General features: G+C 44.0%; 2 protein-coding genes across 4 annotated transcripts in view; one reads left to right on the top strand and one right to left on the bottom strand.

Moving 5' to 3' along the window:
• GPLD1 (glycosylphosphatidylinositol specific phospholipase D1) overlaps positions 1 to 15,220 on the bottom strand; it is an 83,635-nt gene extending 68,415 nt beyond the window's left edge. For 2 of the 3 annotated variants that reach the window (XM_075826566.1, XM_075826567.1), the window contains exons 1-2: positions 15,086 to 15,220; positions 239 to 294 (exon numbers count right to left, since the gene is read on the bottom strand). In XM_075826566.1, the coding sequence (XP_075682681.1) occupies positions 239 to 294; positions 15,086 to 15,173 (144 nt within the window). In that variant the 5' untranslated portion in view covers positions 15,174 to 15,220. The remainder of the gene's footprint in view (positions 1 to 238; positions 295 to 15,085) is intronic. The other variant, XM_075826568.1, reaches the window with a different exon arrangement.
• ALDH5A1 (aldehyde dehydrogenase 5 family member A1) overlaps positions 14,157 to 24,628 on the top strand; it is a 47,583-nt gene continuing 37,111 nt past the window's right edge. The window contains exon 1 of the mRNA XM_075826571.1: positions 14,157 to 14,499. The gene's annotated coding sequence lies outside the window, so the exon portion shown is untranslated. The remainder of the gene's footprint in view (positions 14,500 to 24,628) is intronic.

The following is a 24,628-nucleotide window of genomic DNA, read 5'->3' as shown; positions in this document are numbered from 1 at the left end:
CCACGTTAAAAATGGATGTCACTATTTTTTTTCAGTGAGACGGTTTGCAATTCCGCTCACTGTAAAGTTCCAAACACAATGAGAGGCTATTAACAAACAGAGGTCATGCTGATTCCGATGTAGAAAACGGATTGGCATTAGCGGGAATTTTTTGCCGTGTGAACAAGTCCTAATGGTTTTTGGAGGAGAGTGGGTAGACTGCAGACATTGTACTGACATTGTAAGATTGTAACTGTACCTCTCTGTAATTCACTTTTCCCTCTTCTTCATTAAAATACTCCAGACCTCTGTGAGCTGTTAAAAAAAAAAAAAAAAAAAAGGTTTCCTAAAAACGAATACTATGACAGAGCAAAACTCTCATGACAATTAGGGTACGTTCACACGGCTTATTTTAAGCCGTTTTTTGGGCCGTAAACGGCTGAAAAATCGGAAGCAGAATGCCTCCAAACATCTGCCCATTGATATCAATGGGAAAATGGCGTTTTCAAAACGCCCGTGTAAAAAAACAGCCACGAAAAAGAAGTGAATGTCACTTTTTGGGCCGTTTTTGGAGCCGTTTTTCATTGACTCCATAGAAAAACAGCTCCAAAAACGGCCATAAAAAATGCAGCGAAAATCGCGAGTGGCTTAAAAAACGTGTGAAAATCAGGAGCTGTTTTCCCCTGAAAACAGCACAGTATTTTGAGACGTTTTTTACTTTGCGTGTGCACATACCCTTACAATCTATGCCCTTTAGCAAACCATTGTAGTAAAAGAGAAATGTAAAAATCCCACACAACATTAATAATAAATGTTAGATCATTACGGGTTCAACTGCTGAGACCCCACCAATCACTATACCGTGAAACCCTTGTCTTTCAGTCCTCCGCATGTTGATGGCATCGGTGGAGAGAAGTTTTATGTAGAGATAGCACGGAATCCAAGATACCAGTCCATGCAACAGAGCACTGTGATCAACCTCTCTAAGGCTGGGTTCACACGACCTATTTTCAGGCGTAAACGAGGCGTATTATGCCTCGTTTTACGCCTGAAAATAGGGCTACAATACGTCGGCAAACATCTGCCCATTCATTTGAATGGGTTTGCCGACGTACTGTGCAGACGACCTGTAATTTACGCGTCGTCGTTTGACAGCTGTCAAACGACGACTCGTAAATGGACTGCCTCGGCAAAGAAGTGCAGGGCACTTCTTTGCCACGTAATTTGAGCTGTTCTTCATTGAACTCAATGAAGCACAGCTCAAGATTTACGAGCGTCTCAGACGGCTCGCAAAATGCGAGGAGGAGCATTTACGTGTGAAACGAGGCAGCTGTTAACAGTCTGTCTTTTCACACGTAAATGCCTCTCATCGTGTGAACATACCCTAACAAAGCAGAAGTACCAATACTCTAAAAAAAAACTACTTTTATCTCAAGCAAGGTTCATGGAAACTACTAATGACGGATAAGTAGAATCACATCACAACCAATCCCATCGAAAGTCACAGCAACATCATTAAAAAATCGGTTTAATTGATTTTGGGGCTAAACTGAAAAGCAACATGCACCACAAAACCCATGGCCTACGTCAGTTACTTTAATGATATACTTATCATGTGCACAGAAGTGTTTTCTAGCCTTTTTGATACTAGAGAGAAAATAATTAAATAGCACCTCACTTTCTCTCCATATTGGAGATGAGATGGACTATAAATCTGGCAAAATTCTGCCTTCTTTTACTCATTGAAGGTTACTTCATAATAGTCCAATGCTTTGCTCTTAGCCATTCTTGGATGTTTTTAGCTGTGTGTTTGGGTCATTATCCTGTTTGAGGACCCATGACCAGTGCCGCACCTGCCATGAGGCGAGGTGAGCCGACAGCCTCAGGCGGCGCCACCTAGCTGAAAATGGGGGGCGGCATCAGTGGTGTAACTATCGCGGTAGCAGTCATAGCGGCTGCTACGGGGCCCGTGGCTTGAGGGGGCCCGTTCCGCTAGCCGACACGCCCCCCCATATGCCCGGTGATGCCGCTAGCAGACGTTATGGCTGCTACTGCTGTAGCGACGCTACTACGGGGCCCGCACCGCCGAGCCTCTAACATTTATGGGCCGGGCGACATGGGCCCCCTCATGCCCGGAGGGGACCCGGTGCTAGCGACAGCCACCCCGTCTTGCAGTAATTGTACTTGCGTCTATATATATAGAAGATCCAAACATAGGAGCAGCACTGTGTCAATAGCCAGAAACGGTTGGTGCTAGCTTCCAAATATCAAGGAGTGACGAGCTCCTCATGCATATATCCAAGAAAAAGAGACTGGAAGCAGCACTCAGCAAAAAAATGTGAATTTATTCACCCAACACAGCAACGTTTCACTTCCTCCATGGAAGCATTTTCAAGCTTGAAAATGCTTGAAAATGCTTCCATGGAGGAAGTGAAACGTTGCTGTGTTGGGTGAATAAATTCACATTTTTTTGCTGAGTGCTGCTTCCAGTCTCTTTTTCTTGCGTCTATATATATATATATATATATATATATATATGTACTGAGCTTGGTTCTGGTGTTTTATATATGTACTGAGGTTTGTTCTAGTGCTGTATATGTATATGTACTGAGCTTTGTTCTGGTGTTGTAATTATGTATGAGCTTGGATCTAGTGCTGTATATATATGTATGAACTTGGTTCTGGTGCTGTATATATGTCAGAGCTTGGTTCTAGTACTGTATTTATGTACTGAGCTTGGTTGTGGTACTGTGTGTGCATATATATATGTATGTATATATATATATATATATATATATATATATATATATATATATATATATATACACAAAAAATAAAAATTCCAGCAACACCGGTACAGCATGGGTGCAAGCCCTAGGAACTAGACCAAGTTTCCACCTATACAAACTTCAAGAAATAGGCAGCACTCCGTAGTATGGTGAAAAAAAGAGGGTACTTTATTGCCCCATGGCGTTGAGGAAACGCTAGTGTTTAATATTTCCTCTAAGGTACTGTCTGAACCTCAGAAATTGCTCCTGAACAAGGGACTTTCGTTTTGTCCTTCTTCTTTGACCGATTGGTTTCAGTTTGAGACCGACCTAGTCAGATTTTTTTAGAGCGATTAAATTAAAATGTTGGTTCTCAGATAAAACTGTGCCTGAACATAATGTTAATTCTGAATTAGATCTTAGACAACTAGGTTTTACCAAAGGGAGTAAATTTATACCTCCTATTAATATGTCTGTTATAGATGCTTTTATTACAGCTGTTAAAGAGACTCTGTCACCACATTATAAGTGCCCTGTCTCCTATATAAGGAGATCGGCGCTGTAATGTAGGTGACAGTAATGCTTTTTATTTAAAAAACCGATCTTTTTTCACAACGTTAGGAGCAATTTTAGTTTATGCTAATGAGCTTTCTTAATGCCCAAGTGGGCGTACTTTTACTTTCGACCAAGTGGACGTTGTACAGAGGAGTGCATGACGCTGACCAATCAGCATCATGCCCTCCTCTCCATTCATTTACACTGCACTAGCGATATAGTTATATCACTATGTGCAGCTACATACACAAACCCTAACATTACTACAGTGTCCTGATAATGTATACACATGACCATCCAGCCTGGACGTCATGTGTTCTCAGAATCCTGACACTTCTGACTCTTTTTTGTGAGATTCCGGCAAGTGAAACCAAATCTCGTTTATCTCCGTGATCTCGCGAGATTTCGTATCCGTTGCTGGAATCTCACAGAAAAGAGTCAGAAGTGTCAGGATTCTGAGTACACATGACGTCCAGGCTGGATTTAATGTGTATTCATTATCAGGACACTGTAGTAATGTTAGGGCTTGTGTATGTAGCTGCACATAGTGATATAACTATATCGCTAGTGCAGTGTAAATGAATGGAGAGAAGTGCATGATGCTGATTGGTCAGCATCATGCACTCCTCTGTACAACGCCCACTTGGTCAAAAGTAAAAGTACGCCCACTTGGGCATTAAGAAAGCTCATTAGCATAAACCAAAATCGCTCCTAACGTTGTGAAAAAAGATCGGTTTTTTAAATAAAAAGCATTACTGTCACCTACATTACAGCGCCCATCTCCTTATGTAGGAGATAGGGCACTTATAATGTGGTGACAGAGTCTCTTTAAGGGGGATATTCAAGCAATCAATTTAACGTTAGAGGAATCAAAAGCATTAGAGGAACTAGCTATGGATACTAGTATTACTATAAAACCTGCGGACAAAGGTGGAGCAGTGGTTGTGATGGATACCTCATCATACCTAAGAGAGATTAGGAGACAGTTAGATGATACCCTAATATATAAAAGTATTAATTATGATCCCAAATTCGAAATTAGTAGAGAGATTAAAAACATTCTGACTGAGGCTATTACGGGTGGCATTATAGATAACAAGTTGGCCGAATATTTGATTGTAGATCAACCCAGAACCCCGGTATTATATACACTCCCAAAAATACATATGTCCCTTGTGGACCCTCCGGGTCGCCCTATTGTTTCTGGGACTGATTCCATTTTTTGCCATATTGCGATATTTTTAGACAGAATTTTGAGAACTTACGCCACTAGGGCCGCTTCATATATCAGGGACACATCTGATTTTCTTAAAAAACTTGAGGGTGTTAATTTACCATCAGACAAAACAATGAGATTGGTATCCTTTGATGTTACCAATCTTTACACGGTCATAGATCATACTAGGGGCCTATATGCTGTAAAAAAATGTCTTGACACCTCCGAATTTACCCCGGAATGTTGCACATTTCTTCTACAGTTATTGAATGTAATCTTGAGAAGGAATTATTTCTTATTTGGTGACAATTTTTATCTCCAACTACAAGGGACTGCGATGGGGTCCAACATTGCTCCCACCTATGCCAATATATTTATGCACTCATTGGAAGAATAATTCATCTATGTATCCCACCACTTTGAACATATTGTCAGGTGGTGGCGATATATAGATGACATCTTTGTGATTTGGTCAGGTGATTGTGAGACACTTCATGAATTTTTTACTATTCTTAATTCTTTTAATGACAAGGTTATATTTACGATGACACACTCAGATACAGACATCCAATTTTTAGATGTCTTGGTGAAAATCAAGGATAATGTTTTCAGTACCGAATTGTATACAAAACCCACAGACTGTAATAATTAACTTTTATACAGTAGCAATCATCCCCGTAAGATGATAGAAAGCTTGCCTATCAGTCAACTTATGAGGGTTAAAAGAATAGTTAGTGACAGTGATACCACCAACAGAACCCTTGACACCATGATAACACGATTTCGTACCCGGGGTTACCCAGTGAGATTGCTAAACAAGCATAGATCTAAACTTGAACAGTTCAACAGGGAGAATCTACTTAGACCTAGGGGAAACTAGATCTAACATGGATCGCATTCCCTTTGTTTCTACATTTACAGATCAGAGCATTGTTATATCTAAAGTTATCAGGCGTCAATGGCCTATGTTGCGAAACTGCTTGACAAATGTTCCTGAATTTACGAACTACCCTCTATTTTCTTATCGTAGATCAAAAAGTCTGAGAGATAAATTGGTGAAGGCGGATTTGGGTTCTCTCAAACCAGACAGACAGACATACCTGATAAAACCGAAATTGGGTTGTTTCCCATGTCTGAGCTGTATTAACTGTAACCTCATGGTAAAAGGCTCTACTTTTACACATCCCACTACTAAAAAAATCTTTCACATCCGTCATTTTCTTACATGCAATACTGATTTTGTTGTGTATGTTTTACAATGCCCTTGTCTCTTATTATATGTTGGTGAAACCACACTTGACCTAAAAACTAGGCTAAACCAACATAGATATACCATTTGTAAAAAACGTCAGGATCTACCTGTTTCTAAACATTTTTCAGATATGGGTCATAGTGAATATCAATTAAGATTTTGGATCCTAGATCACATTCCCCCTCTTAGACGAGGTGGAAATAGGACCAAGTTGCTGAAGACAAGAGAATTGCAATGGATAAGTAGGCTTTATACCCTCAAACCTAATGGTCTCAATGTGGACTTTTCACTTAGTGGATTGGTGTAGTTGTAATTCCCTCTTTTCCGCTGTTCTCCATCTATATTGGTTGTTAACATGATCATCAGTATAAATACGTGTTTTATTACTTGAGATACTAATTTATACTTTGCCTTTTTCCAGATAATCCTCGCATCAATTTTCGAGATCACTTCTGGATATTTGAACCATCACGGATTTTTAAATACATAATAAATATTTTTGCAAAATTCTAAATTGTGCTGTTTATAGTTCCTGGGCATCATGGGATTCCATTTAATGTAGTTTAACTGGTTGCCGACACAGGTCGAGTATGCTCGTCCTGAGCGGCGAGCACTCCGCGCATTAGGACGAGCATACTTGTCCTGTGTGACAGCCGTCTGTGCGCGTCTGTGCGCGCGATCGAGAGCGGGGCAATGGCTGTAATACACAGCCACGGCCCCGCTCTGACAGCGGAGAGAAGAGAAACATCTTCTCTCCGCCGTTAAAGCTGATTGCGGCGTTCAAAGAGGGGGGACTGCACATTGATCGCGTCACAGAAAATAACTGTGAAGCGATCAAAGCCCACAACTCATATGGGCAAACAGCCCAGGGTCCATTGAAGAACCCCAGGGCTGTCTGAACATATTTCCTGTTGTTAGGGCATACTGAGGTATGCCCTAACAACTGCCTGTGTACGATCAGTAACAGGCTAATGTACTGGCATATAGATCTATGCCAGTACATTACAGTTACAAAATCAAAATGATAAATCCCTTTATGGGATTAAAAAAAAAAGTTCAATGAATGTAAAAAAAATTAATGATAAATAAATAAATAAAAAGTAAAAAAAATACACAGAAACACAAATTTTTTATAATAAATAAACTTTTTAAAATATAAGTCCCAAAACATGAAATAATATAGACATATTTGGTATCGCCACGACCGTAACAACCTGTACAACAAACGTATAACATTATTTATGATGATCGGTGTATGGTGTAAAAAAAATAATATTAAAACTGCAGCGGAACTGCTTTTTTTCTGCATTTTCGCCAAAATAAAAATGTATAGAAATGAAACAATAATGTATTTGTACCAAAAAATGATACCTACATAAAGTACAACTCGTCCCGCAAAAAACAAAGTCTTATACAACTACGTCGTACAAAAAATAAAAGAGTTATGAGCGTCGGGATGCAAAGAGGGAAATGTAAAAAAATTGCTCTGTCCTCAAGGCCAAAATTGGCCGTGTCCTTAAGGGGTTAATAGTATTTACTTCTGAGGTGCCTGAATTAGGTGTCTTACAGTTTGACAGATGCCAGTGTCTCTACTAATGTTCTGCAGTCATGACACGCATTTAGGGTTGCAGACCTCTATTTATTAAAATAATGTACTTTTTAGGAGCTTGAGGTGACATTAAGGCACATGGATGAGTGATATATCTATGGTGCCTAGGTCTCCCTTTTTGGTTGATGGCAGTGGATGTTTATAGAATATTCACTGACCATTTTCCCACTCCACTTCTCTTATTTATAGCAAATTGAGAGGTTTTCGCTGACCTATTTCCCTCTCCTACGAGACGTCACATATGTGTTGACATTTAGACAGTTCAAATTGAGTACACTTATGCTCGTAATCATGCTGGATTTTCACCATCCTCAGGCACTACAGTAATATTCCCCTTTCACTCACTGTATAATAGATATTAATTTATATACTTTAATTATCTGACTTTCAGTCTTTGATCTCTGGATATACCAGCGTAATTCACTTTATTTACCTGTTCCCATTTACAAGATGGCTGCATCCGCGTTTTCACCGTAGTGCGCATGCGCGGCTGCATCCGGATATCCCTGATGCCGTGAATGTGATGGAACTATTGACGCATGCGCAGTAGCGCTCTCTGCTTGCCATAATGGCGGCGCCGTGAACAGGGTGATTCCAGGAGGTGATTCTCTTTTAATTATTTTAAATACACACACCGATCTTGCACAGATGTTTAGATTTAACTTTATTGGATATTTTAGCTAGAATGTTATCTCTACGATGTATGTTCTATATTATCCATCATATTTCATGGGAACCTGTCCGGTAGTTTTAACCACTTGAGCCGCCACCAGGTAATTATAGACCAGTAAGCTTAACATCCATCGTGGGGAAAATGTTTGAGGGGCTATTGAGGGACTATATACAGGATTATGTGACAATAAATAGCATTATAAGTGACAGCCAGCACGGTTTTACTAAGGACAGAAGTTGTCAAACTAACCTAATCTGTTTTTATGAAGAGGTGAGCAGAAGTCTAGACAGAGGGGCCGCTGTGGATTTAGTGTTTTTGGACTTTGCAAAGGCATTTGACACTGTCCCCCACAGACGCCTAATGGGTAAATTAAGGACTATAGGTTTAGAAAATATCGTTTGTAATTGGATTGAGAATTGGCTCAAGGACCGTATCCAGAGAGTTGTGGTCAATGATTCCTACTCTGAATGGTCCCCGGTAATAAGTGGTGTACCCCAGGGTTCAGTGCTGGGACCACTATTATTCAACTTATTTATTAATTATATAGAGGAAGGGATTAATAGCACTATTTCTATTTTTGCAGATGACACCAAGCTATGTAATATAGTTCAGACTATGGAAGATGTTCATGAATTACAGGCAGATTTAAACAAACTAAGTGTTTGGGCGTCCACTTGGCAGATGAAGTTTAATGTAGATAAATGTAAAGTTATGCATCTGGGTACCAACAACCTGCATGCATCATATGTCCTAGGGGGAGCTACACTGGCGGATTCACTTGTTGAGAAGGATCTGGGTGTACTTGTAAATCATAAACTCAATAACAGCATGCAGTGTCAATCAGCTGCTTCAAAGGCCAGCAGGATATTGTGGTGTATTAAAAGAGGCATGGACTCGCGGGACAGGGATGTAATATTACCACTTTACAAAGCATTAGTGAGGCCTCATCTAGAATATGCAGTCCAGTTCTGGGCTCCAGTTCATAGAAAGGATGCCCTGGAGTTGGAAAAAATACAAAGAAGAGCAACGAAGCTAATTAGGGGCATGGAGAATTTAAGTTATGAGGAAAGATTGAAAGAATTAAACCTATTTAGCCTTGAAAAAAGACGACTAAGGGGGGACATGATTAACTTATATAAATATATTAATGGCGCATACAAAAAATATGGTGAAATCCTGTTCCTTGTAATACCCCCTCAAAAAACAAGGGGGCACTCCCTCCGTCTGGAGAAAAAAAGGTTCAACCTGCAGAGGCGACAAGGCTTCTTTACATTGAGAACTGTGAATCTATGGAATAGTCTACCGCAGGAGCTGGTCACAGCAGGGACAGTAGATGGCTTTAAAAAAGGGTTAGATAATTTCCTAGAACAAAAAAATATTAGCTCCTATGTGTAGACATTTTTTCCTTCCCTTTTCCCTTCCCTTGGTTGAACTTGATGGACATGTGTCTTTTTTCAGCCGTACTAACTATGTAACTATGTAACTATGTAACCATGTGGTAATACATGACCTGACAATATTCTCCTGTATGTTTTTTCTCAGATGCAGCAAAATCTTTAAAATCCACTTTTAAAACGGTGCACACGATATGCTAATTACTCATTAAAGGGTCCTGGGGCGGTGCTGCTATCCTGACGAGTCACATAGTCCTGCCTCCAAACCAAACTTTCCATGTTTGATTGACATCCCCTGGCTTATATAACTTTCTAGGGAGCTGTATTGCACTATCTACAAGGGGGAGGTGGGGTTGCTATCTACAAGTGGGGTGTGACACTGTTTATAGGTGGGGCTGTATAGCACTGTCTACAGGGGGGCTGTATGGCACATTCTACACGGGGCACTATCTATGAGGGGGGCTGCTTGTGGCACCTGGGGCCCCAGTCTAGAGTTTTGTCTGCCTGCTATGGGGCCCAGTCTTTCGCCCCTGGGCGGCATTTTGAACCAGGGAAGGACCGGGCGGAGGGGGCATGCCTTATTTTACTTACCTGACGTGCCGCATGATGGTGCCCATCTGTAAGAACACTCCTCCTCCTCTCTGACGCTGTACGCAGCACGCGCCGCCAGAGAGGAGCAGGTCTGCAGAAGGAGCGGTCGAGTGCTCTCTCCTCAAGAAGAGGAGTGACGAGATGCACGATGCACGAGGTCAGCGGTGGCCTGTATTAAAAACTGAGCGCCACTTACAGCGCTCACACTCCTGCCTTCACTAATTTAAAAGGTGTTGGTCGGCCGTAGCTGGGGGACCGGGGACCAGGGAGTATTCTGCAAGGGAGGTCTGGGCATTTTACTGACAGCCAAGGGCTCTATGAGGGGGGAATAATCCACCCCATAGAGCCCTCACGTTATTATAATGGAAGGATAGTGGGATGCAGGGGAGGGGCGGTCTGTGCATCTGACTTACTGCAGAGGGCTCTATAGGGGGGAGTATTCTGTCCCCCTTTAGAGCAGTCAGTCGGATGCTCAGACCCCCTAACCTTTCAGTATGGTAACTAGTGAGGGCTCTATGGGGGGATTATTCCCCCCTATAGAGCCCTCTGCTGTAAGTAAAACGCCCAAATCCCCCTTGCAATATACTCCCGGCTCCCCAGCATCGGCCGACCCCTTTTAAATTAGTAGGGGCAGGATCGAGCTGTTACCGATCACATCTAAGTTCATAACTTAGATGTGATCGATAATAGGTGACCTAATGTATTCAGGTCTCAGCACTAGATACAGCTGCTCTGTATACAGGATACAAAGCAGCTGTATCTCAAAAAGTACAAATCATTTTCAATAAAAGGTAATTAAAACTTGCACCAATCACATTGATAGATATATTTATATATATATATATATATATATATATATATATATATATAATGATGGGGGTAGGGAAACAGACAAGTGAGCCCTAATCTACCCGCCACTCAGTCCCTGCCTACTTGCAACGACCCGCCCTAGGCGACGGGGTACAACTCGGCGACGGTCCCTACGCTCAATAAGTGCACGACAGACAAACAGACAAGGGTACACAGAAGCAAGGGAAAAGGAGCAGTTGCCCACGGCAACACCGTGAGCAACAAGAGTGGTGAACGAGCCGAGTTAAACCAGGAGTGTACGAGGTACCAAACGCAGAGCAGGAGAGTAGTGAACAAGCCGAGTCAAACCAGGAGTGTACGAGGTACCAAACGCAGAGCAGGAGATTAGTCAGTAAGCCAGGGTCAATATGAAGCAGGGTCAAATAGTTCAAGAAGCTGCAGCAGGGCCAGGAAACCAAACGATAAGAATCACAAGCAAGGAGGAACAGGAAAGGCAGGTATAAATAGACAGAGGGCGGGAGCTAGCTCCGTCTGGCCAGGCTGTGATAGGCTCTCCCACTCCTAAGCCTGCCATCCTGAGTGAAGATGGAGTCAGTCTCACAGACAAAGAAGCAGGTGCAGACTGATTACCTATGGGCGTAGACACAGAAGCTGAGCCTGGCAGATCCTTAACAATATATATATATATTTAAAAAAAAGTTTTTAAAGGTGTACGTAGCCTTTAAACTGTAACTAAACTTTTATCATGTCATAGTGACATGTCAGAAGTTTGAATTGGTGGGGGACCGAGCACTGAGACCCCCACCGATCGCTAAAACGAAGCAGCTGAAGTGCTCGTGTGAGCGCTCAGCTGCTTCATGTCTGTTCGCCTATTTCCGGAAATAAATGTATTGGTGTACGGACCCAATACAAAGTCTATGAGCCCATACACAGATACATTTATTTACGGAAAAAGCCCAACAGACACGAATGCTTCAGCTGCTTCGTTCTAGCGATTGGTGGGGGTCTCCGTGCTCGAACCCCACCAATCCAAACTTCTGACATGTCACTATGAGATGTCAGAGGTTTGTCGAACGTTTAGCTACACTTTAAGCTTTTTTTCAATAAAATGGTTAAAGTGGATTGTGTGGAAGAGTTATTTCAATAAAACTTTTTTTTATGTGTCAGTTTTTTAATACTTCATTACCGCCTTAGTAATGGCAGCTGTCTGATTGAGAGCGTCCATTACTAAGAAGGGGCTTAGTGTTAGCCAGTAAAAAGGCTAGCACTAACCCCCTATTATTACCCCGCTACCCACCACAACCAGGAGTACCGGGAAGAGCTGGGTACAATCCAGTACCCGACAATCTGAAGTGAAGGGTACTGGGGTGGCCGCAGGCTAGTACTATCAGGCTAGGAAGGGCCAAAAACCATGGCCCTTCCCACCCTGGTGATGCTAGGCTGCTGCTACTTTATTGTATCTGCCTGGTTAAGAAAAATGGAGGGGATCTCACATTATTTTTTTTTCAATTTATTTAAAAAAAATGAGGTGGGGTTCCCCCTATTTTTCATAACCAGCCAGATACAATAAAGCAGCTGCAGCCTAGAATCACCAGGGTGGGAAGGGCCACGTTTTTTGGCCCTTCCCAGCCTGATAAATCCAGCCAGCAGTCGCCCCGCTGCCTAACCGTTGTTTCAGATGGCCAGGCACTGAATCGTACTCGACTCTTCCCGGTATCCCTGGCGGCAGTGGGAACCGGGGTAATAATAGGGGTTAGTGATAGCCTTGCTACTGGCTAATGCTAAGCCCCAGCTTTAGTAATTGAACGCTGTCAATCAGACAGCAGCCATTACTAAGGCCATAATAAAGTATTAAAAAAAAACAGACATAAGATTTATTTTTTACTGAAATCAAAACTCCCACATGCAACCCTCTTTCACCATTTTATTTTTTTTTTTAAAGTAGATCATTGAAGTAGACCAATGAATCTACGACATAGTCCAAACGGTCCAGCGGAACCTACCAAAAAAAAGTTAGCAGTATAAAATGTAAAAAAACTTAAATTTGCCACAATAGAAACCCCTGCTCCTCCATTTGCTCTTGTAGGCCACAGCCTGGTTTAGACCTGAGGCCTGCAAGAAATCGGGAGCACGCTGATGACGTCAACTGCCCAGCACGATGATGTCACTGCATCATGCCGACCACGCCGGGCCACTGAACTCAGTTAAAAATCATAAGTCAATTAGGTAATAAAAAGGGGGCATAGAAGATGTGTTAAACCATTTTCAGTGATAATGCTGCGTTGCTGATCTATGATACTAAAGTAATACAGTAAGAAGAGTTCTTTAAATCTTTTCTATACATTAATCAGCACTTTACAAATAAACAACAAATGTTTTCCTATTTTAAATTTTTTTTATATATTGCGTGTTTGTTGTGTAAAGCTAGTAATGAGAAAACTCAGATAGATTTGGGGGGGGGGGGTGTCTTTTTATAGTTCGCCTCAGGCAGCAGAGGGGCTAGGTTCACCCCTGCCCATGGCCTGTGACTGAGACCAAGCTTTCTGACACTGGGCAGCACATTTCGCTCCAGAATGCCTTGATAGTCTTGAGATTTCATTTTACCCTGCACAGATTCAAGACACCCTGTGCCATTTGCAGCAAGCAGCCCCAAAACATAACCGAGCCTCCTCCATGTTTCACAGTAGGTACAATGTTCTTTTCTTTGTATGCTGCACTTTTTAAGGGTTACAATAATTTTTGTCCAGCAAATCATAAAAAAGTGAGACCTGAATTTGCCAAAATGCATATTGACAAGCCACAAAGCTTCTGGGAGAATGTCCTTTGGACAGATGAGACAAAACTGGAGTTTTTTGGCAAGTCACATCAGCTCTATGTTCACAGACGCAAAAATGAAGCATACAAAGAAAAGAACATTGTACCTAAAATTAAAATATTGTACCTGTAAATTAAAATGTATTATTACTTTTCTCAGTTTCAAGCTATTTCAGTGACCATTGTGGGTTTTTCTTTCTTTAAAGCGTAGCTAAACTTTCACACAAAAAAAAATTTAAACTGCTATTATGTCCCTCAATTTTTTTTCACTTCAAAGTACCTTTTTTGCAGCTTTTTTCCTTGTGAAACCGTTCACATTTATTTTCTCACACTTCCCGATTCTGGCCAGTTGCTAGGGATGTGTCTTACCATGTGTGATGTTTGCCAGTACTGTATGCAATATTCAATCTGCCCATAGTTCCCATCATGCAGCTTAACAGGTCTGGCCCCCCCTCCCTGTCCCATATTCCCCCTGTCCACAGCACTGTAGCCGGACAGTACCAGAGCGCAGGGAGGGGAATGACAGCTCTGCTACTGAAGCGCCTCTCACACACACTATAGTCCGGACAGTACCAGAGCGCAGGGAGGGGAATGACAGCTCTGCTACTGAAGCGCCTCTCACACACACTATAGTCCGGACAGTAACAGAGCGCAGGGAGGGGAATGACAGCTCTGCTACTGAAGCACCTCTCATACACACTATAGTCCGGACAGTAGCAGAGCGCAGGGAGGGGAATGACAGCACAACATCATGCACGGCGCACATAACGTTGTGACGCCATGACGCGGAAGTCGTCAGGACCCGCGCTGTGCTTGGACCAACTCAGAAGGGACGTTGGTAAGTATACTGTCGGTGAAAGACGCAGGATTTTTAAAGGGGGGTTTCCAAATGCATACTTTTCAAACTAATTTATTTTCATTTCCCAAACTCTAAAATCTTGTAAAAAGCCTTCCCAGAAGATTCGTAGCTGTTTTAGCTGCAAAGGGAGACCAACTCCATATTAATGCGTCTGTACTAGAATGGGATGCCATAAAAGCTGCTGTAGGTGTAATGTGTAGGTGTAGCGTGTAGGTGTAATGTGTAGGTGTCCTAACACTTTTGTCCATATAGTGTAGTTGCAATTGGGCTCCTGCATAACAACCCCAGGGTCGAAAATTGTAGCTTTTGGGCGCAATTCAAAATCTGTAATAGCGCCCCCATCTACCTTGTCCTATTTATAATATTGGTGTCTTCTTATGCAGCCAGGGTCTAGGTGCAATTACTTTCTTTATACCACCCTAATAACATCTCTGTAATACACTGGAAATGCAAAACTCTGTACTTGACATAAAATATTCTCCAAAGGATGACAACTGTCTCCTCATGACTTGTATTAATGTGATTCTTAGATATTAACATATTCACTGATAACCACCCGACTTACCTATCTCTATATGTGTCGAAATACCGCATGGCTCACTCAGCTGTAAGTAAAGTGAGAGGATCATATATAACGCAGGGTAAGGCGCCATGCTTTCCACGAGCTGGTATGAGTGAGATCTCTTTCGAATGTGTTAGGATAACCTTTGGAGTTTGCTGTCCTCCTCCTGTGGGTACAGTACTATTGACACAAAAGTTAAACTGTCAGTTATACACTTTGTTAACATGTTTTTGGTTTTAGTTTGTGAAGGATCTTAGGATTTTGACTTACAGTATATAGAAGACCACCAAATATACTATATGGGACAAGCTTTAGGCAGGTGATACTTTTCATTGCAGTGAGAAGAGGCTGGCTGCAGTGAACGTGGATATTTGACTGTAAATTTAGGGAGATGTCTGGATATTTGATCACTTTTGTACATAATTGGTAAGTCTTGGAATATTTGGGAATGATATTAGCAGCTCTGTCTTCCCCGGTTTTAATATGAAACTCTTTTCAGAATAAAATAGCCTCCATAGTGTGGATTCACAATTGGTGTAATATTTGTAGTGGAAATTTATACCATTTATGCCTATGGGTGGAAAAAAAATACGCAAGACTGAAGAATTTCATTATAGACTTCAATGATGTATGAAATTCTGCACCGAAATCCGCAACACAAACCAGCAGCGAATACAAAAAAAAGTGACCCTGCAGAGGTAGTCATAGCTGTCAATGCAATTAACGCTGCAGCCCCTTCATACCTGGCGCCCTCCTCCAGAACAATCCCAGGGGCGCAGGCAGGGGGGTTTCCAGTTGCCCAGCAACACCTCTGTGACCAGGGCCGGATTATCATTGGAGCTCCCTGCCCTGCTAGTCCCCCTGCGGTCCCCGCTCGCTGGGGAGACCCTCTCATACAATTAACAGTGCTGGTGAGGGAAGGAAACCATCTGTTCCCTTCCCCGCCCTTTGGTGCTTTTCTTGTGATGCTGGTAAAGTCATTGCGCCACCTGTGTCGTTTCGCTGGGGAAGACCTGGTCGGAATAAAGCAGGAGGACAGCGTGAGAAAGGCAACAGGTGAGTGTGCTTGTTGTGAGGTGGAGCACCACTGGCGTAGCTATAGGGGTTGCAGCGGTCGCAATTGCGAACAGGCCCCGAAGCCAGGGGGGCCCACGGCCCCCCGCACCACAACAATAAAAAGTTACTATAGTAACTCGGGCCGCGGGCCCCTGTTACTACAGTAACATACTTTACTTACCTTCCTGGTTCCGGATCGCAGCGGAGGTCCTGACGTCAGGCGCTGTGCGCAGCGCATGACGTCACAGCGCTATGCGCCGTGCACAGCATCGAGACGACAGAACTCCCACCGCGGCCGAAGAGGAAGGTAAGGTTAGCCCTGACTGGCGGGGTCCGACTCCCGGGACCCGCCAATCAGCTGTTTTGAAGGGGCCGCAGCACTCGGAGAGCTGCTCCCCTTCATTCCTGTCACTTCATTCCGGTCACACTGTGAATCCGTGTCGGCGATTCACAGTGTGAGCGAGTAGTGAAATGAAGGGGAAGCAGCTCTCGTACGAGTGCTGCGGCCCCTTCAAAACAGCTGATTTGCGGGTCCCGAGAGACACATCAGCTATTGATGGCCTATCCTGAGGATAGGCCATCAATGTTTAGGGACTGTACAACCCCTAAGCCTACGATGTAGCAGGCTTAGGGGGCCCATGAGCCAGGATCACAGATTGTGTGATCCTGTCTGCTGGGCCCTGTATCTAAGCCAATCACATGGTAGGCTTAGATACATGGCCCATGCGTGATCCTGTCTGCTGGGCCCTGTATCTAAGCCAATCACATGGTAGGCTTAGATACATGGCCCATGCGTGATCCTGTCTGCTGGGCCCTGTATCTAAGCCAATCACATGATAGGCTTAGATACATGGCCCATGCGTGATCCTGTCAGCTGGGCCCTGTATCTAAGCCAATCACATGGTAGGCTCAGATACATGGCCCATGTGTGATCCTGTCTGATGGGCCCTGTATCTAAGCCAATCACATGGTAGGCTTAGATACATGGCCCATGTGTGATCCTGTCTGCTGGGCCCTGTATCTAAGCCAATCACATGGTAGGCTTAGATACATTGCCCATGCGTGATCCTGTCAGCTGGGCCCTGTATCTAAGCCAATCACATGGTAGGCTTAGATACATGGCCCATGTGTGATCCTGTCTGATGGGCCCTGTATCTAAGCCAATCACATGGTAGGCTTAGATACATGGCCCATGTGTGATCCTGTCTGATGGGCCCTGTATATAAGCCTACCACACTGTAGGTTTAGATATAGGGCCCCAGCACACAGTAATCTTATACTGTATAAGATCAGCATTGTGAGAAACTAGACATGGACCGCACAATCCACAGTATATACGTTGATCTGAGTGATCTTATATACTGTATAAGATTACTGTCTGCTGGACCCTGTATCTAAGCCTACCTTGTGGTAGGCTTAGATACAGGGTCCCACAGACAGTATCACACATGGGCCCTGTATCTAAGCCTAACACACGTGTTACTAATCATTTTTTGTGTGTTTTCTTACAGGTTCGGTCGTTGGACTACGTCGGATTTCAGGACTACTTCGATGACAGCTTTTTTTTTTATTATCAATAAAATGGTTAATGAGGGCTGTGTGGGTTTTTTTTTTATTTCAATAAAATATTTTTTCTATGTCTTTGTGGTTTTTTTTAAACTATATTACTACCGCCTTAGTAATGGCCGCCGGCTGATTGACAGCATCCATTGCTAAGGCGGGGCTTAGTATTAGCCGATGCAGAGGCTAACACTAACCCCCATTATTACCCCGGTACCCACCGCCACCAGCTGGGAAGAGCCGGGTACGATCCAGTACCTGACCATCTGTAGTGATGGTCGGCCACTGGGGTGGCCGCAGGCTGGTATTATCAGGATGGGAAAGGCCAAAAACAGTGGCCCTTCCCACCCTGGTAATGCTAGGCTGCTGCTGCTTTATTGTATCTGGCTGGTTATGAAAAATGGGGACCCCACATCATTTAAAAAAAATTAAAAATAAAAATAATTGGAAAGAACGATGTCGGGTCCCCCCCCCAATTTTCATAACCAGCCAGATACAACACAGCAGCAGCAGGCAGCATTACAAGGGTGAGAAGGGCCACTGTTTTTGGCCTTCCCCAGCCTAATACTACCAGCCTGCGGCCACCCTGGTGCCTGCCCGTCACTACAGATGGTCGGGTACTGGTTCGTACCCAGCTCTTCCCAGTACCCCTGGTGGCGGTGTGTACCGGGGTAATAATGGGGGTTAGTGTAGCCTCTGCATCGGCTAACATTAAGCCCCGCCTTAGTAATGGAGGTTGTCAATCAGCCAGCGGCCATTACTAAGGCGGTGATAATAAAGTCTAAAAAGATACAAGCACATAGAAAAAATATTTTATTGAAATAAAAAAACACAACCCTCATTAACCATTTTATTGAGAATAAAAAAAACGCCGTCATTGAAGTCCTCGAATCCGAAGTCCAACAACCGAACCTGTAAAAAAAACACAAACACACAAAAATAATCAGTAACACAAAGAAGCAAAATTATTATTCTTACCTATCCTGGGTCCAGCGCTGGAGACGCAATGTCAGCGAGCTGGGCCCTGTATCTAATCCAATCATGTGTGATACTGTCTGCTGGGCCCTGTATCTAATCCGATCATGTGTGATACTGTCTGCTGAGCTGTGTATCTAATCCAATCATGTGTGATACTGTCTGCTGAGCTGTGTATCTAATCCAATCATGTGTGATACTGTCTGCTGGGCCCTGTATCTAATCGTATCTTGTGTGATACTGTCTGCTGGGCCCTATATCTAATCCGATCATGTGTGATACTGTCTGCTGAGCCACTGTATCTAATCCTATCATGTGTGATACTGCCTTCTGAGCCACTGTTCTAATCCTATCATGTGTGGTACTGTCTGCTGAGCCACTTTATCTAATCCTATCATGTGTGGTACTGTCTGCTGAGCCACTGTATCTAATCCTATCATGTGTGATACTGTCTGCTGGGCCACTGTATCTAATCCTATCATGTGTGATACTGCCTTCTGAGCCACTGTATCTAATCCTATCATGTGTGATACTGTGTGCTGAGCCACTGTATCTAATCCTATCCATAGTTTTTAGGGTCGTAGTGCTATAGATATGCTATGCTGTCTCATATACACACTTTTTTTTGGGGGGACACATATGTATTGGGGCTATTTCCCTGACATTTTAAGCCCTGAGGGTATGTTCACATGGCAGCGTCCGTTACGGCTGAAATTCAGGAGAAAACAGCACCGTAATTTCAGCCGTAATGGCATGTGCAGGCGTCTTTCGCTGCGTCCATTACGGACATAATTGGAGCTGTTTTTCTATGGAGTCCATGGAAAACGGCTCCATTTACGTCTGAAGAAGTGACAGGCACTTCTTTGACGCGGGCGTCTTTTTTACGTGCCGCCTTTTGACAGCGGCGCGTAAAAAAAAATGAGCGTCGGCACAGAACATCGTAAGACCTATTCAAATGAATGGGCAGATGTTTGCCAACGCTTTTGAGCCGCATTTTCGGACGTAATTCAATGCTAAAACGCCCGAATTACGTCCGTAAATTGGGTGTGTGAACCCAGCCTTAGTGACGCCCCGGCTGCTAGTGCTGCATTGTTGGGTCACTTAGGAGACCCAGCGATGCAGCTGAAAGCTGCGGACCGTCGGCCATGAGAAGTTTGCGGGGGGGGGGGCCCAGTAAGAATTTTTGCATCGGGGCTCATGAGCCTTTAGCTACGCCCCTGTGGAGCACATTCTACAGGGGCACTGTGGCACTCATGGCCACAGCTAAAGGCTCATGGGCCTGATGCAAAAGTTCTTACTGCCCCCCCCACAACTTCTCATGGTCCGCAGCTTTCAGTTGCATCAATGGGTCTCCTAAGTGACTCAACAATGCAGCACTAGCAGCCAGGGGCGTCACTAAGGACTTAAATTGTCAAGAGAAATAGGCCCAATACATGTCCCCCCCAAGAAAATGTGTGTGTGTGTGTGTGTGTGTGTGTATGTATGTATGTGTGTGTGTGTGTGTGTGTGTGTGTGTGTGTGTGTGTGTGTGTGTGTGTGTGTATATATAGGAGACAGCATATCTATAGAACTACGACCCTATAACCTATGGATAGGAATAGATACAGTGGCTCGGCAGACAGTATCACACATGGTTGTATTAGATACACAGCACCGCAGACAGTATCACACATGATAGGATTAGATACAGTGGCTCAGTAGATGGTATCACACATGATAGGATTAGATATAGGGTCCAGCTCGCTGACATTGCGGCTCCAGCGCTGGACCCAGGAAAGGTAAGAATAATAATTGTTTTGCTTCTTTATCTGTTACTAATTATTTTTGTGTGTTAGTGTTATAGTACAGGTTCAGTCATTGAACTACGTCGGATTCGAGGACTACTTCAATGACAGCATTTTTTTTAGGGTATGTTCACACGGCCGTAAACGTAAGCGGCCGAAAAATCGGAATCAGAACGCCTCCAAACATCTGCCCATTGATTGCAATGGGAAAAACAGCGTTCTGTTCCGATGGGCCATTTTTTTACGCGGCCGTTTTGAAAAACAGCCGTGTAAAAAAATGACCGAAAAAAAAAGCAGGAGACTTCTTGGGACGTTTTTGGAGCCGTTTTTTATTGACTCTATTGAAAACAGCTCCAAAAACGGCCGTAAAAAACGCTGCAAAAAACACAGTGAACATTTCGAGTGGCTTAAAAAACGTCTGAAAATCAGGAGCTGTTTTCCCTTGAAAACAGCTCCGTATTTTCAGACATTTTTTAACTCAGCGTGTGAACATACCCTTATTCTCAATAAAATGGTTAATGAGGGTTGTATGTGTTTTTTTAATTCAATAAAATATTTTTTCTATATCCTTGTATTTTTTTAAACTTGAGGGTATGTGCACACACAAACTCAAAAACTTCTGAAAATACAGAGCACTTTCCAAGGGAAAACAACCCCTGATTTTCAGACATTTTTTAAGCCACTCGCGATTTTCGCAGCGTTTTTTACAGCCGTTTTTGGATCTGTTTTCTATAGAGTCTATGAAAAACGGCTCCAAAAACGTCCCAAGAAGTGACCTGACCTTCTATTTCGCGGCCGTATTTACGCGGTAGTTTTTCAAAACGGCCGCGTAAAAAACCAGCCCGTCAGAACACAGTTTTTCCCATTGAAATCAATGGGCAGATGTTTGGAGGCGTTCTGCTTCCGACTTTTCGGGCATGTTTAGGGCCCAAAAAAACGGCCGAAAATAGGCCGTGTGAACACACCCTTATTATTACCACCTTAGTAATAGCTGCTGGCTGATTGACAGCGTCCATTACTAAGGCGGGGCTTAATGTTATGCTGGTGCAGGGGCTAACACTAACCCCCGTTATTACCCTGGTACCCACCGCCATCAGGGGTACTGGGAAGAGATGGGTACGAACCAGTACCCGACCAGCTGTAGCGATGGTCGAGCACTGGGGCGGCCGCAGGCTGGTATTATCAGGCTGGGGAACGCCAAAAACAGTGTCCATCCCACCCTGGTAATGCTAGGCTGCTGCTGCTGTGTTGTATCTGGCCGGCTATGAAAATTGGGGGGACCCAACATCGTTCTTATTATTATTCTCTTTTTTTAAAATGACGTGGGTTTTTCATAACCAGCCAGATACAATAAAGCAACATGCTGCTTTACCGGGGGGTGGGGGGGGTGCGCAGTTTCTGGCCTTTCCCAGTCTAATAATACCAGCCCACAGCCGCCCCAGTATCCGTCAATCACTATAGATGGTCAAAGTACTGGATCGTATCTGGCTCTTCCCGGCACCCCTGGTGACGGTGGGTACCGGGGTAATAATGGGGGTTAGTGTTAGCCTCTGCACCGGCTAACACTAAGCCCCGCCTTAGTAATGGACGCTGTCAATCAGTCAGCGGATATTACTAAGGCATAGAAAAAATATTTTATTGAAATAAAAAAAAAACACACAACTCTCATTAACCATTTTATTGATAATAAAAAAAGCCATTATCAAAGTAGTCCTCGAATCCGATGTAGTCCAACATCCGAAACTGTAAAAAAACACAAACACAAAAAAAACTATTAGTAACACATGTGGTAGGCTTAAATACAGGGCCTATGTTTGATGCTGTCTGTTGGACCCTGTATCTAAGCCTACCACAAGGTAGGCTTAGATACAGGGTCCAGCAGGGAGTAATCTTATACAATATAAGATTACTGTCTGCTGGAGCCTTGTATCTAAGCCTACCATGTGGTAGGCTTAGATACAGGGTCCAACAGACATTATCACATATGGGCCCTGTATCTAAGCTTACCATGTGGTTATGTAAGATGCTTGGATACAGGGCCCCAGCAGACACTAATCTTATACAGTATAAGATTACGGTCTGCTGGGGCCCTGTATATAAGCCTACCGTGTGGTAGGCTTATATACAGGGTCCATCAGACAGGATCCCACATGGGCCCTGTATCTAAGCCTAACATGTGATTGGCTTAGATACAGGGCCCAGCAGACAGCATCACACAATCTGTGATCCTGTCTCATGGGCCCTCTAAGCCTGCTACATCGTAGGCTTAAAGGGGTTGTCCAGTCCCTAAACAATGATTGTCTATCTTCAGGATAGGCCATCAGCTATCTGATTGGTCGGAGTCCGACTCCCGGAACCCCGCCAATCAGCTGTTTTGAAGTGGACGCAGCGCTCGTACGAGAGCTGCGTCCCCTTCATTTCCCTCACTTGCTCACACTGGGGGGTCGCCGACACGGATTCACAGTGTGAGCAAGTGAACGGAATGAAGGGGTAGCAGCTCTCGTACGAGCGCTGCGGCCCCTTCAAAACAGCTGATTGGCGGGGTCCTGGGAGTCGGACCTCGACCTACCAGCTTCAGCAGACAGGGATATTAATCTTACCCTCCTCTTCAGCCACAGGGTCAGGATGTTGCGCGCGGCGCACAGCGCTGTGACGTCAGGACCTCCACTGCGCTCCGGAGTCAGGTGGGTAAGTACTGTCAGTTACTATAGTAACAGGGGCCCGTGGCCCCAGTTACTACAGTAACTTTTTATTGATGTGGTGCGGGGGGGAGCACGGGCCCCATGGCTTCGGGGCCTGGTAGCAATTGCCACCCCTATAGCTACGCCACTGGTGGCACTATCTACATCTGTGGCATGATCTACAGGGGCACTGTGGCACCATATACAGGGGTAGGTGACGCTATCCAAATCTGTGGCATTATCTACAGGAGCACTGTGGCACTATCTACATAGGCACTGTGGCATTATCTACAGGGGGCAGTGTGTAGCACTATCTACAGGGGGCAGTATGTAGTTCTATCTACATGGGCACTGTGGCATTATCTACAGGGGGCAGTGTGTAACAATATACAGAGCTGAGTGTTTGCCACTATCTACATGGGCAGTGTGGAACTATCTACATGGGCACTGTGGCATTATGTAGAGGAAGCATTGTGGCACTATCTTCATGGAGAACTTTGTGGCACTATCTACAGGGGCACTGTGTGGCACTATCTACAGGGGGCACCGGGTGGCACTATCTACAGGTGGCACTATCTACAGTGCACTGTGGCATTATGCACAGGAAGTACTGTGGCACTATCTACAGAGCACTTTGTGGCACTATCTACATGGGGCACTCTGTGGCACTATCTACAGAAGAGACTATATACAGCGGGCAGTATTTCGCACTATCTACATGGGACTAATGGCACTATCTACAGGGAGCATACAGGGGGCACTAAGTGTGGCACTATCTACGCTGATTTTTATGCTATGAGCACATATCCACTAGCCTAGCCCTTCATATTAGAGCTTGTAATATAAAGGGCTAGGCTGACGGATTCGTGCAGACCAATACTCGTAGCATAAAAACCAGAGGGCAGCGGGAGGGTGGCAAAAATAACTTTGTTTAAAGAGGCTCTGTCACCAGATTCTGCAACCCCTATCTGCTATTGCAGCAGATCGGCGCTGCAATATAGATTACAGTAACGTTTTTATTTTTAAAAAACGAGCATTTTTGGTTAGCAGGTAAGTCGATGTAGCTACTTACCTGCAAACGCTGATGCTGCTGCAGAATCAACTGTAGCCTCTGGTGCCGATGTGGCCGACACGATGCAGGACCTGTGAGTGACGTCACAGATCTGCACTGCCAGAAGCTGGGCGTTCTGAAGAGAAGTGGATGATACTTCTCATCAGAGCGCCCAGCTAGTAAAAGTATTAAAAACGCCCCGATGTACGCACATAATACACACCCACTTGGACTTTTGCAAGCCTCATTTGCATAACTACAAAAATGGTCATAACTTGGCCAAAAATGCTCGTTTTTTAAAAATAAAAACGTTACTGTAATCTACATTGCAGCGCCGATCTGCTGCAATAGCAGATAGGGGTTGCAGAATCTGGTGACAGAGCCTCTTTAAATAGTATGCATTTGGAAACTCCCCTTTAAAAATCCTGCATTTGCCCCT

Source organism: Rhinoderma darwinii, chromosome 5 (assembly GCF_050947455.1).
Source record: "Rhinoderma darwinii isolate aRhiDar2 chromosome 5, aRhiDar2.hap1, whole genome shotgun sequence".
In the NCBI taxonomy this organism is placed as follows: domain Eukaryota; kingdom Metazoa; phylum Chordata; class Amphibia; order Anura; family Rhinodermatidae; genus Rhinoderma; species Rhinoderma darwinii.
This window is presented reverse-complemented; position numbering and strand designations above follow the sequence as displayed.